The sequence below is a fragment of the Pecten maximus genome, chromosome 2, assembly GCF_902652985.1.
Source record: "Pecten maximus chromosome 2, xPecMax1.1, whole genome shotgun sequence".
Taxonomy (NCBI): domain Eukaryota; kingdom Metazoa; phylum Mollusca; class Bivalvia; order Pectinida; family Pectinidae; genus Pecten; species Pecten maximus.
Window position 1 is genome coordinate 35,797,729 of NC_047016.1, and position 14,552 is coordinate 35,812,280.

The 14,552-nt window shown below is 40.5% G+C and overlaps 1 protein-coding gene across 1 annotated transcript in view; it reads left to right on the forward strand.

Annotated features, from left to right (window-relative positions):
- The first annotated feature begins 7,063 nt into the window (after positions 1-7,063).
- Positions 7,064-14,552, forward strand: part of LOC117321911 — a 28,708-nt gene continuing 21,219 nt past the window's right edge. Inside the window, exons 1-6 of the mRNA XM_033876537.1 lie at positions 7,064-7,243; positions 8,011-8,185; positions 8,919-9,078; positions 11,175-11,405; positions 12,697-12,771; positions 13,472-13,576. Coding sequence (XP_033732428.1) covers positions 8,992-9,078; positions 11,175-11,405; positions 12,697-12,771; positions 13,472-13,576 — 498 coding nt within the window. The 5' untranslated portion in view covers positions 7,064-7,243; positions 8,011-8,185; positions 8,919-8,991. The remainder of the gene's footprint in view (positions 7,244-8,010; positions 8,186-8,918; positions 9,079-11,174; positions 11,406-12,696; positions 12,772-13,471; positions 13,577-14,552) is intronic.

Sequence of the window (14,552 nt, forward strand, 5' to 3'; positions counted from 1 at the left end):
AGTGTTAGAGTAACGTCACTCAATAACGACGCCGGTCAGTGTAAGATTAACGTCACTAAATAACGACTCCGGTCAGTTTAAGAGTAACGTCACTAAATAACGACGACGTCGGGCAGTGTTAGAGTAACGGACGCCGGTCAGTGTAAGAGTAACGTCACTAAATAACGACGCCAGTCAGTGAAAGAGTAACGATACTTAATAACGACGCCGGTCAGTATAAGAGTAACGTTACTAAACAACGACGCCACACAGTGAAAGAGTAACGTCACTAAATAACGACGCCGGTCAGTGTAAGAGTAACGTCACTAAATAATGACTCCGGTCAGTGTAAGAGTAACTTCACTTAATAACGACGCCGGTCAGTGTTAGAGTAACCTCACTAAATAACGACGCCCAGTCAGTGTTAGAGTAACGTCACTAGATAACGACGCCGGTCAGTGTTAGAGTAACGTCACTAAATAACGACGCCGGTCATTGTAAGATTAACGTCACTAAATAACGACTTCGGTCAGTGTAAGAGTAACGTCACTAGATAACGACGACGTCGGTCAGTGTTAGAGTAACGGACGCCGGTTAGTGTAAGAGTAACGTCACTTAATAACGACGCCAGTCAGTGAAAGAGTAACGTCAATAAATAACGACACCGGTCAGTATAAGATTAAGGTCACTAAATAATGACTCCGGTCAGTGTAAGATTAACGTCACTAAATAACGACTCCGGTCAGTGTTAGAGTAACGTCACAACATAACGACGCCAGTCAGTGAAAGAGTAACGATACTTAATAACGACGCCGGTCAGTATAAGAGTAACGTTACTAAATAACGACGCCACACAGTGAAAGAGTAACGTCACTAAATAACGACGCCGGTCAGTGTAAGAGTAACTTCACTTAATAACGACGCCGGTCAGTGCTAGAGTAACCTCACTAAATAACGACGCCCAGTCAGTGTTAGAGTAACGTCACTAGATAACGACGCCGGTCAGTGTTAGAGTAACGTCACTAAATAACGACGCCGGTCATTGTAAGATTAACGTCACTAAATAACGACTTCGGTCAGTGTAAGAGTAACGTCACTAGATAACGACGACGTCGGTCAGTGTTAGAGTAACGGACGCCGGTTAGTGTAAGAGTAACGTCACTAAATAACGACGACGTCGGTCAGTGTTAGAGTAACGTCACTAAATAAAGACGCCGGTCAGTATAAGATTAACGTCACTAAATAACCACGCCAGTCAGTGTAAGATTAACGTATCTAAATAACGACTCCGGTCAGTGTTAGAGTAACGACACTAAATAACCACGCCAGTCAGTGTAAGATTAACGTCACTAAATAACGACTCCGGTCAGTGTTAGAGTAACGACACTAAATAACGACGCCAGTCAGTATAAGAGTAACGTCACTCAATAACGACGCCGGTCAGTATAAGAGTAACGTCACTTAATAACGACGCCAGTCAGTATCAGAGTAACGTCACTAAATAACGACGCCGGTCAGTATAAGATTAACGTTACTAAAAAAACGACGCCGGTCAGTGTAAGAGTAACGTCACGAAATAATGACTCCGGTCAGTGTAAGAGTAACGTCACTAAATAACGACGCCGGTCAGTGTAAGAGTAAGGTCACGAAATAATGACTCCGGTCAGTGTAAGAGTAACTTCACTTAATAACGACGCTGGTCATTGTAAGATTAACGTCACTAAATAACGACGCCGGTCAGTGTTAGAGTAACGTCACTAAACAACGACGTCGTTCAGTATAAGAGTAACGTCACTAAATAAAGACGCTGGGCAGTGTTAGAGTAACGTCATTAAATAACGACGCCGGTCAGTATAAGATTAACGTTACTAAAAAACGACGCCGGTCAGTGTAAGAGTAACGTCACTAAATAACGACGCCGGTCAGTGTAAGAGTAACGTCACGAAATAATGACTCCGGTCAGTGTAAGAGTAACTTCACTTAATAACGACGCTGGTCATTGTAAGGTTAACGTCACTAAATAACGACGCCGGTCAGTGTTAGAGTAACGTCACTAAACAACGACGTCGTTCAGTATAAGAGTAACGTCACTAAATAAAGACGCCGGGCAGTGTTAGAGTAACGTCACTAAATAACGACGTTGGTCAGTGTTAGAGTAACGTCACTAAATAACGACGCCGGGCAGTGTTAGAGTAAAGGAACTAAATAACGACTCCGGTCAGTGTTAGAGTAACGTCACTAAATAACGACGCTGGTCAGTGTAAGATTAACGTCACTAAATAACGACGCCGCTCAGTGCTAGAGTAGCCTCACTAAATAACGACGCCAGTCAGTGTAAGATTGACGTCACTAAATAACGACGCCCGTCAGTGTTAGAGTAACGTCACTAAATAACGACGCCGGTCAGTGTTAGAGTAACATCACTAAATAACGACGCCGGTCAGTGTTAGAGTAACGTCACTAAATAACGACGCCGGTCAGTGTATGATTAACGTCACTAGATAACGACTCCGGTCAGTGTAAGAGTAACGTCACTAAATAACGACGCCAGTTAGTGAGAGAGTAACGTCACTAAATAATGACTCCGGTCAGTGTAAGAGTAACTTCACTTAATAACGACGCCGGTCAGTGCTAGAGTAACGTCACTAAATAACGACGCCGGTCAGTGTTAGAGTAACGTCACTAAATAACGACTCCGGTCAGTTTAAGAGTAACGTCACTAAATAACGACGACGTCGGGCAGTGTTAGAGTAACGGACGCCGGTCAGTGTAAGAGTAACGTCACTAAATAACGACACCAGTCAGTGAAAGAGTAACGATACTTAATAACGACGCCGGTCAGTATAAGAGTAACGTTACTTAATAACGACGCCGGTCAGTGTTAGAGTAACGTCACTAAATAACGACTCCGGTCAGTGTTAGAGTAACGTCACTAAATAACGACGACGTCGGTCAGTGTTAGAGTAACGGACGCCGGATAGTGTAAGAGTAACGTCAGTAAATAACCACGCCAGTCAGTGAAAGAGTAACGTCACTAAATAACGACGCCGGTCAGTGTAAGAGTAACGTCACTAAATAATGACTCGGGTCAGTGTAAGAGTAACTTCACTTAATAACGACGCCGGTCAGTGCTAGAGTAACCTCACTAAATAACGACGCCGGTCAGTGTTAGAGTAACGTCACTTAATAACGACGCCGGTCAGTGTTAGAGTAACGTCACTAAATAACGACGCCGGTCTTTGTCAGATTAACGTCACTAAATAACGACTTCGGTCAGTGTAAGAGTAACGTCACTAGATAACGACGACGTCGGTCAGTGTTAGAGTAACGGACGCCGGTTAGTGTAAGAGTAACGTCACTTAATAACGACGCCAGTCAGTGAAAGAGTAACGTCACTAAATAACGACGCCGGTCAATATAAGATTAAGCTCACTAAATAATGACTCCGGTCAGTGTAAGAGTAACGTCACTAAATAACGACGACGTCGGTCAGTGTTAGAGTAACGGACGCCGGATAGTGTAAGAGCAACGTCAGTAAATAACCACGCCAGTCAGTGAAAGAGTAACGTCACTAAATAACGACGCCGGTCAGTATAAGAGTAACGTCACTAAATAACCACGTCAGTGTAAGATTAACGTCACTAAATAACGACTCCGGTCAGTGTTAGAGTAACGACACTAAATAACGACGCAGGTCAGTGTTAGAGTAACGTCACTCAATAACGACGCCGGTCAGTATAAGAGTAACGTCACTTAATAACGACGCCAGTCAGTATAAGAGTAACGTCACTAAATAACGACGCCGGTCAGTATAAGATTAACGTTACAAAAAAACGACGCCGGTCAGTGTAAGAGTAAAGTCACTAAATAACGACGCCGGTCAGTGTAAGAGTAACGTCACGAAATAATGACTCCGGTCAGTGTAAGAGTAACTTCACTTAATAACGACGCTGGTCATTGTAAGATTAACGTCACTAAATAACGACGCCGGTCAGTGTAAGAGTAACGTCACTAAATAACCACGCCGGTCAGTATAAGAGTAACGTCACTCAATAACGACGCCGGTCAGTATAAGAGTAACGTCACTAAATAACGACGCCGGTCAGTGTTAGAGTAACGTCACTAAATAACGACTCCGGTCAGTGTTAGAGTAACGTCACTAAATAACGACGCCGGTCAGTGTTAGAGTAACGTCACTAAATAACGACGCCGGTCAGTATAAGATTAACGTTACTAAAAAACGACGCCGGTCAGTGTAAGAGTAACGTCACTAAATAACGACGCCGGTTAGTGTAAGATTAACGGAACTAAATAACGAATCCGGTCAGTGTAAGAGTAACGTCACTAAATAACGACGCCAGTCAGTGTTAGAGTAACGTCACTAAATAACGACTCCGGTCAGTGTTAGAGTAACGTCACTAAATAACGAATCCGGTCAGTGTAAGAGTAACGTCACTAAATAACGACGCCAGTCAGTGTTAGAGTAACGTCACTAAATAACGACGCCGGTCAGTGTTAGAGTAACGTCACTAAATAACGACGTCTGTCAGTGTAAGAGTAACGTCACTAAATAACGAATCCGGTCAGTGTAAGAGTAACGTCACTAAATAACGACGCCGGTCAGTGTTAGAGTAACATCACTAAATAACGACGCCGGTCAGTGTAAGAGTAATGTCACTAAATAACAAACTCGGTCAGTGTAAGAGTAACGTCACTAAATAAGGACACCGATCAGTGTTAGAGTAACGTCACTTTATAACGATGCCGGTCATTGTAAGAATGACTCGACTAAATAACATATCTGGCAACGTTGCACAATAAGAAAATCTGTCTGTATAAGAGCTTATAACGACGGTTGACAGTGATTTTGTTATGACTCTATAGCGATACATAGCGTGCCCGTGTTTTTGTTTCTATTCTCAAAATCATTATCTTATATGTAGTATCTCTAGGAACTCCGTTATCGTCAATAAATCTGTAAGATATAGTAGCTCGCAAATAATTGGTTCACACCTCACTGCCTGATAATAAGCAGGCGTAAAATTCTTGTCTGCATAGATTTTACCATCGCTTATAAAACCATTCATGCCAGGTTCTCCATTCAATCGTCTACGTAACCGCAGACAAAAGGTACAGGCGTTCTATACAAAGGATATTCTTTAGTGCATTTTAGATGATCTGTTGATATTGATTCTATGTATGTACATCGCACCACCGCACGTACAATTTAAAATTTAAATCTTTTTTTTTTTCTGCGTCAATGTGGATTATTGATAATTTACTTCAACACTACTCCAACCCAATGTAGACACTTATACAGATCAATATGAATGCCGAACTTCATATTTTTATTTAATCGTTTATAATAGAAAACATTTGTCGATCGAAATTTAATTTCGTGTTATCCTTATACACATTCGAACTGTCATGTCTCTTCTAATAAAGGAAGGAAAGATAGTCATGCGAAAACCAATTACACAATATTTAATTGAATAATTTCCTTTTTTTATTATCATTTACCTGTATATAATGTTTATATTCAGATCTGAACAATTCAGTCTGTGTTAGGTCTTTACTCACTTTCAGTACATGTATATCTATAACATGTGTTGTTATGTCAGTCACAGGTCCGTCCGGACGTCCAAGACGTGTATGTCTATTACTTATGTTGTTATGTCATTCACATATCCGTCCGGACGTCCAAGACGTGTATGTCTATGACTGATGTTGTTATGTCAGCCGCGGGTATGTCCGCTCGTCCAAGACGTGTATGTCTATTACTTATGTTGTTATGTCATTCACATATCCGTCCGGACGTCCAAGACGTGTATGTCTATGACTTATGATGTTATGTCAGCCTCGGGTATGTCCGCTCGTCCAAGACGTGTATGATCATGACTTCTTTTGTTATGCCAGTCACAGGTCTTTCCGGACGTCCAAGACGTATATTTCTCAAGTTCAAGTTCTTTATTTACCAAAAGCCCTAAGGCCTATAGGTATACAAGATATATAACATTAAACAATTACAGATGTGTACGGACATGAAAATTGTTCGATATAAAATTATCTACACTAATCAAATTTGTCTTTTGCTAGCCAAGTATAGATATTTACCTAAATTTGACAACTCTCTAACATTATTTACAGATAAGAGTTGGATTAATTTAAACACAGATGGTCTTTTGTATTAATATTGTTTTATCTATGACTTATGTTGTTACGTCAGCCACGGGTCTGTCCGCTCGTCCAAGACGTGTATGTCTATGACTTATGTTGTGATGTCAGTCACGGGTCTGTCCGCTCGTCCAAGACGTGTATGCTTTTGATTTATATTGTTACAATGTGTCAGCCACATGGTTGTGTCCTTAACTATCTTTGGGTACTGATAAACATAATGTCAATTTGGGGTAATGGTAGCAGCTTAAATATTTCTGGCAGCTCGTATTGTTGATCCGAAGGAGACATATATAAATTTCGTGAAGTATCTATGCTTTGTTTAAGATATGATATAAGTATGATTTAACAGTTTGTTTGTTTGTTTGTTGTTGTTATTGTTGTTTTGTTGGGTTTTTTTTGTGTTTTTTTTAATACAATTATAATCATTTTTTTACATATTTATGCACTACGAAAAATAGTTTAAATGAGGATGTGGAAATGAGCATGAAGCTTATGTTGATTAATTTCTCTCAAACATATCAATATCAACATGGTAAACGAAACACATGCAAAATATTAGTAAGCATTAATGTACACTATTTATTAAAAAAAACAATCAATTGAACAAGCCAGTCCAATAAGCTGGCGGTTGAGACAGATTGAAATCAATACATACACTCATTTTTTTTTTACTTAAAATCAAATTTCAAATTTAGCGAACTGTGGAATTCTGAGAAGTGGCTGTTTAAAACACCATCGAACAAAAGAATGCTTTTGTAGTTCTTTCGAGCGGAATGATTACTTGTCAGACCCATGCATTGGCTTTATATCCTATTGACGGGTTTAAGTTGCTACCTAACGTATATACTGGACAGAAAATAATAGCCTGTAAATGTTCGATAGCTGGCTTCGACTGGCTACCTACGAATTAAACTTCCTTGTCCTCATACATGTATGTAAAGAGGCACAAACTCGCACTTAATATCATCGATTTGAAGCTTTTGCTGTTTATAAATACCGAGTTTGTTCCGGGACGAGAAGAGAACTTGACCCACTGTTTCTGATGTGTAGGATATAGAGGATTAACTTAGACAGAATCCAAACACTGGTAAGTCAGTACCTATGGCTGTATGTTTTTATCTGACCGAGAGCTGTGTTGTGTGTCTATAAATAATCAGGCATAGTTTCCATTACATGCATATAAACAACAGTTATAAGTGCATACGTACTTAAGTATCCATTGTTCTTATACTTATTGTTTTTGTATTATTCTAATGCTTGTTGACAATTTAGATATTTTTTTTACATGGTTCAACAGTTTATATTTCGATTTTAACTGCAGGTGATAGCTATGTTTGATCTGAATATTGATCACGTTATTATGTCTAGTGCTTTAATCGTGCGTATTTTACCAGTACTCAGAAGTGCAACGATGGAACACTTTGAAACAATCTGCCTATAGACTTTTTCTAACGACGGTAAATTGTATGTTTTCGTAACATTTTTTAGCTTTGTTGTTACTGTTGAATGATAATAACATCTGCAATCGTGATATCAAGTGGCGCCAAAATGTTGGGTATCATAGGATATATATCAGGATGTGTATAAATGTCTGTTGTATTATAATAGTTTCTATCATATCTCGCCGCGTTGGATGGAGCTTGCCCATGTAAGATAACTATGTAAGAAAAACATATCGTACATAAAAAATGTAGTATGCATTTCATTGAATGCTTTCCCGTTCAATAAAACATATATTTCATTCGAATGACCGAATATCGATTTTCACGAGTGCGAAGAGTGAAAATAAAAGTATTAGGCATTACACTTGAGAGACCGTGATTTTTTATTTTTTTTTTAACTTCCTTTTAACAGCCAGGGTCATTTAAGGACCTGCCTTGTTTTGGAGGTGGAGGAAAGCCGGAGCACCCGGAGAAAAACCACCGACCTACGGTCAGAACCAGTACCCCACGACGGTGGGTTTCGAACCCGCAACCCAGAGGACTGTACAGGCCTACTGTAATAGTACAAAGGCCGACCTACCCTACAGGTTTGTCATTTGTCTTAAACAAAACAACACGTAAACAAACAAAATGAAAGGACATTGAATGAAAACCCTGAATAGAAATTTCTTATTTCTTAACAAAAACAACAAAACCGACGAAATGGTTCAGGCTACGTGATCACAGGGACCTGGAAATTTGTCTACTTTAGGATCACAGAATCATACAAATGTAGTCTTGGTGCCGTTGGAAGCTTGGTTTAAGCTCATTGTTGACACTTTTTCGTCATAGGAGTATGTGGCTTGATCCCAGAGTATACACATATATATAGTAGCACCTTTTCAGACTTTTTTGGGCTGTGTGGCTAGATTAAAATTCGGTAAAAATAACATCCCCTGTGTCATTTACCGAGTATTGTTGATAAACCTGTCGGCTTCGAGGGTTTTTACCACATTTTGTCATCCGGAGGGTGGTATATTCTTATCCAACACACAGGTATGAAAGTCTTCTAACCTATTGTATACGTATATATATACAGTGTATATACATGTACATCAAAACAGTGTTTTCTGTATAGATAATTTTCTGCACATTGTAAGTAAAGAAAAATATATGATATTACTACATTTTGTAATGAATCGGGTTTTTTTTTCTTTTTTGAGGGGAGGGGGGGGGGGGGGGGGGGGGAGGAGTCCTTTATTGATAACGAATTAAATCGAAATTAACTTATTGTTATATTTTTTCACTGAGACATGTTATCAACTCATCATTGTGTTTCAGGCCAGATTGTGACATCATGTATGAGTGAGCTCCCGTAGCAGTGATTCGATTCTGTATTGAGACACAAGCAGTTATGACAGTAATAAATACCAATCCTGTTTCTAAGGGCAGATTTACCAGAGTAGCGCATGCGCTGTTGGTGTGCACCACACTAGCAAAGGTTTGTTGTTCATCATCATCATCGTCGTCGTCGTCGTCGTCGTCGTCGTCGTCGTCGTCATCTTCGTCATCATCATCATCATCATCATCAACAACAGGTCGTCGTCCTTCTCATATAACAACTACACTATTCCTCGTTACCGTCATCTCCAATCCCCCCCCCCCCCCCCCCCCCCCCCCCCCCACCAAATTAGGTAATAAAAATACACCGTCTCCCAAAGAACTTTGCTATGGTAAATGATCATGAAAATTGTATTATAATCATCTAACCACATATTTGCATATTGCACTTATCATTTAATTTTGCATTTCAATTTTTGTAATTCACAATATCACATTTCGGAATTAAATATTCCCGCGATTCTGAAGTATAGCGGGAATATTTTGTTTTCTCTGGCACGTAGTGCACGTGCGTTTCTATAGGCCTCGGTTAGGACACGTATACGGGGTAAAGGGGGTCATTCTCTAGCTTGCTGTCTACCAGTGCAGTTCATGCTAAATTTTTGCTTGGTATTATGCTGATATTAAAGTTTTTCGGCATAGCCGTATACTATTCTTTTGGCCCCGGATATGACGCGACAGGTGGCATTACTGGTCAAGATGAAGTATGTGATTGGTCAATGTTGCGGTAAATGCAAAATGCAGATTTGCAGTTAAAAACGAAACAAAGTTAAGATTGAATGCAAAGTTGTATAAGTGGGTGTATCTTTTCAAATGACACATTAATAAAATTATATTCCTGATTCAAATGCAGTCTTATTATTACCAAAAATGATTCAAACTGATATAATTTTGTTATCCGTGCTGATACGCATTAGTTCGTTAATTTATTTCACCAGCAGTTTTACATTATAACTACCAATATTAAAACTATGCCGTTTATCTTTTTTAAATATATTTCTTGTTTAAAGGTTATTTCAATACAATTGCCTGCATTTCGGTCGTTTCTGCAGCCTTGTTACATGGTATTGCTGTTAGGCATTTCGGGGAGTCGGTGTTATCTTGTACAGTATATTGTACGTTTATAGGAAGTATTTTGTGTCCACGTCTTATTTAAGCTGCGGTTGAGTGGCTTTTTCGTTTTTCTTGACACCGGTCCATCTGTCTGCCCGGAGAATGTATCGTAGACAGAGATAATTAATTCCTGCCAAGTTGGATACAGGTTTCCGGGCGCTATCTCCGGTTTTTACTGTGCGCGCGATACATTCGATGAGGGGGCATGTATGGAGCGTCTTGGACGCTCGCGTGGGTACGGAGGGTGTGAGATTGGGGCGTTTGTATTACGTCCGCCTGAGTGAGTAAAAAAAATCATTAAACGTCTACTGCACTAATTACAGACGAGCTAGTACGGCAAACGGATATTTGCGTGTTGGTGTTGTTATTTCGGATACGAAGTGGAGAGAAGACTATGCAGTTTACCTTTCAATCAAAGCATGCCTCTTAGAGTTTCCTCCCCTGAACTACGTATAGAAATGACACCTTCCTTTAACTAATGATGACTCCCTGTCATTCGGTGTGTACATATGTTGTGTGACCCCGTGTTATACACGACTCGTGTTTGTGTGTGTGTGTGTGTGTGTGTGTGTGTGTGTGGAGAAAAAAAATTACAACATGGCGTCATATTGCCTTGAGTTGTCCAATGTACCTGTTTCACAACATGTGAGCGTAAGGTCGAGTGTGACTGCACGAGTACCTCGGTACCCACACAACCCTGGGTGTCGTACTACACATGCGTACTCTTACCCTCTCATCTCACTCTGCACTGTGTTGCCGTCTGGGCCTTTGAGGCCTCTGGTAAGTTTCACTATTTTTTTTTAAGTTAGTAGGAATTATAATTCGTGTACATCAGCATATATATAGTGCAATATTAACTAATAGGCAATACTATTATATGTCATATATATATAAGTAAATATGATATTATAATAACGAAATGTTGAAAGTGAAACTGGAACTTTTTCGATAGTAGTCGAAGACTAATAAATGACGTCAGCAACGGTGAGTTACTGTTTTCATTTCCGGTTGAAACTAAAATCGTGTGATTCTAATAAAACTTGAACAGTTTGATGTGTACCAAACGGTTAATTTACTCACTAGGGTGTTGGAGTGACCTACGTGGTAATAGTCTCCCTGATGATAGGACGAGAGGGAGTGTTGGATCAGGGTCAGAGGATGGTCTTAAATCAATTTTACCTCTATGGACTTCCACTAGGCGACCTGTCCGAGGGCGTGGCCTACACGCTTTACGTCATGCTACCACTGAATACCATCTTCGGCATTATCGGACTTTTGGGTGTTTTATGTAGAAACAAGCTGCTTATCCTAATGGTAAGTTCGCATGTATGTGGGTTTCCTATGTGAGGATATCCTCTCCGCCATCCAGGTAATTATCATACCCCGGGATCCAGTATGAGGATATACATGTAGTCTCCGTCATCAATATGAGCTATATATAGAGAGCTGTAGCTTTCATACTCCAGAGCCCCTTTAGGAATATCCTTTCCGTCATCAATGTTAACTATCATGACTTCCGGAGTCCTGTGTGGGAACATCCTCTCCGTCATCCAGGAAAGTTAGCACGACCCCATAAGGGAATATCATCTCCGTCATCCATATAAACATCAAACCCCCGAAATCCCCTTGTAATAACCTCTCCGTCATCCAGGTAAGTGTTCTAACTCAGGTAATCCCCTGTGAAAATATCCTCTCTGCATCATCCAGGTAAGTTATCATGACCTCCGGGGTCATGGGACGGAATATCCTCTCCGTCATCAAGGTGATTTATCAGGTCTCCCGGGGTCATGTGTGGGAATGTCCTCTCCGTCATCCAGGTAAGGTAGCATGTCCCCCGGGGTCATGTGTGGGAATATCCTCTCCGTCATCCAGGTAAGTTTGCATGACCCCCGGGCTCCTGTGTGGGAATATCCTCTCCGTCATCCAGGTAAGTTATCATGACCTCCGGGGTCATGGGACGGAATATCCTCTCCGTCATCCAGGTAAGTTATCATGACCCCCGGGGTTATGAGTGGGAATATCCTCTCCGTCATCCAGGTAAGTTATCATGACCTCCGGGGTCATGGGACGGAATATCCTCTTCGTCATCCAGGTGATTTATCAGGTCTCCCGGGGTCATGTGTGAGAATATCCTCTCCATCATCCAGGTAAGTTATCATGACCCCCGGGGTCACGTGTGGGAATATCCTCTCCGTCATCCAGGTAAGTTTTTATGACCCCCGGGCTCCTGTGTGGGAATATCCTCTCCGTCATCCAGGTAAGTTATCATGACCCCCGCGGTCATGTGACGGAATATCCTCTCCGTCATCCAGGTGATCTAGTTATGTGTCATACCCCTGGAATTTGTGTGGGAGCGCCCACTCCGCCATGCAGGATATTTACCTATGTACCATACCCCCCGGGACCCTCTGTGGGAACACCTTCTCCGTTATCCAGGTAATTTAGTTATGTACCACGGGTTCTGTATGGCACCGTCCTTTCCGTCATACTACATCATGACTCCCAGAGTTCTGTGCGGGAAATTCACTACGTGCTCTAAATCAATACTGTGTTCTTTGTTGGAGTACAAAAATTGTTAATGGTCACTTCTCTTCCTGTGTTACAGTATACCGGATCCCTCGTCCTGGCCCTCGTTCTGGACATCATATTACTGACGCTTACCTCTATATTGCTCAACGGGGTAAGGTTTTGAACCACTGATTTTCACCAAAACGTTGTGTTTATATGATACATATGTTCCATTGCGTTAAAAACGAAGTATAACCTATTTGAAAATATCTTCATAAGTCGCTCAGAGCGTTGACGTATGTAACCTCAGGTGAAGATCCGAGGTGCGTGGTTAGACCCTTGGCTGGTTGTGGTTTTTTCTGAGAAACAGACCAGTCTGTGCTGCCGTGACTGTATCCTTGGACAAGACACGTTACCCTAATTGACTGGATGACATACTCGTTAGTTGACATCGAGCTCTTCTGTTAGGCTTTGGAGCCTTTCTCAGCCATTTGTTTGTTTTCTCTATTCATTTCCAATTCGGTATAATGTAACGGCTTGCCATATATTCTTCAATTATGTAGTCACCAACTACTACAAGGAGACCCTGCCTTAAAATGACGCTGGATCTCCAAGGGGGCGGTAAAACCAACAAATTAGCAAATTCACAACGGCTTCAAATCAACAGTATCTTAGATATTGGATGTCATTTTGATATTTTAATTATACAGTTCATATGTTTAGCTTCCTTTTCCTCGCAACCTACGCAACTTACTTCATTCTTATTTTCGTAATTTGTTCGTCACACTGTTTTCAAGAATATGACGTAAGTTTGTTTGAGACACGTATGTTTGAGTGGTATGGAATTTTTAAATCGTTTGTGTCATTTACAGCTAAGTTCCTGGGTTCAGGGAAGCTTTGAAAACGCCTTCTCATATTATAGTAGTGCATGGATCAACACCGACCTTCAAACTGCTTGGAACGCCATGTTTATAAATGTAAGTACACAGATAATCTTTAATAGAAATGTGTGTCCATATGTCTAGACCAAATGGAGAATCTCAATGAAGATTATCATTTCTTCTTTTTCCCCCATTTGACACTATATATAGCAAACAAGACCAAAGATATGGAGGTTTCATCATAAATAACAGTTATATTTCATCGAGGTGGGTGAAAACTTATTTTTTCACGAGTGCGAAAAACGAGTGAAAAATATCAAAGTTTCCAACCAACGATATGAAAAATACATTGCAACTGTCATTCATCAAGAAACAAGGATTAGTCTATCTTTTAAATTTGTTCTCACCTATGCCAGTTTAAAACTGCCGCTCTGTCGATTTGTTTACCATATCATATTACTCCGCTGAATAATAAAGTTCTACAAATGGGACACAAGTTTCGAAGCAGAATTAATGTTAATCGAATAAAAATAACGCATGTAATGCTCCAACAATTTAATACCAATATTCTGGGATGATGTATTATAATTCTACCACTGTCAAATTATTGAAACTGTTCGCGTAATAATATCACTGGCAACACAGCTGTTAAATGATGGCGATGTGAATATTGTAAGCCGACATATTCACGTCGTTTGGGGATGAACACGGAATAGTAGTACCAACAAACAAATCTTGACATATCAAAATATGCGAGTTATATTCAATCATTCTCGCTGTCGAGAAATAACCTTATGTGCATGTTACGCTTTGTAACTGGAGAAGGACATTAATCATGACGAGACAAGAGGCATGCTGGTTTATCAAGGGAAGATAATCGGGGGGGGGGGGGGGGGGGGGGGGGGGGGGGGGATGCGTGGGGGGGGGGGGGGGGTGATCATAATTTATTTCTAACAGAAAACAGAATATGGGAGATCTCGCGATTCAAATTAATTATAATTTTGCTGTAGTTATTCAGACTGTTATCTGTTATAGTTGACGATATCAGAGGACAGATATTTTACAATATTGT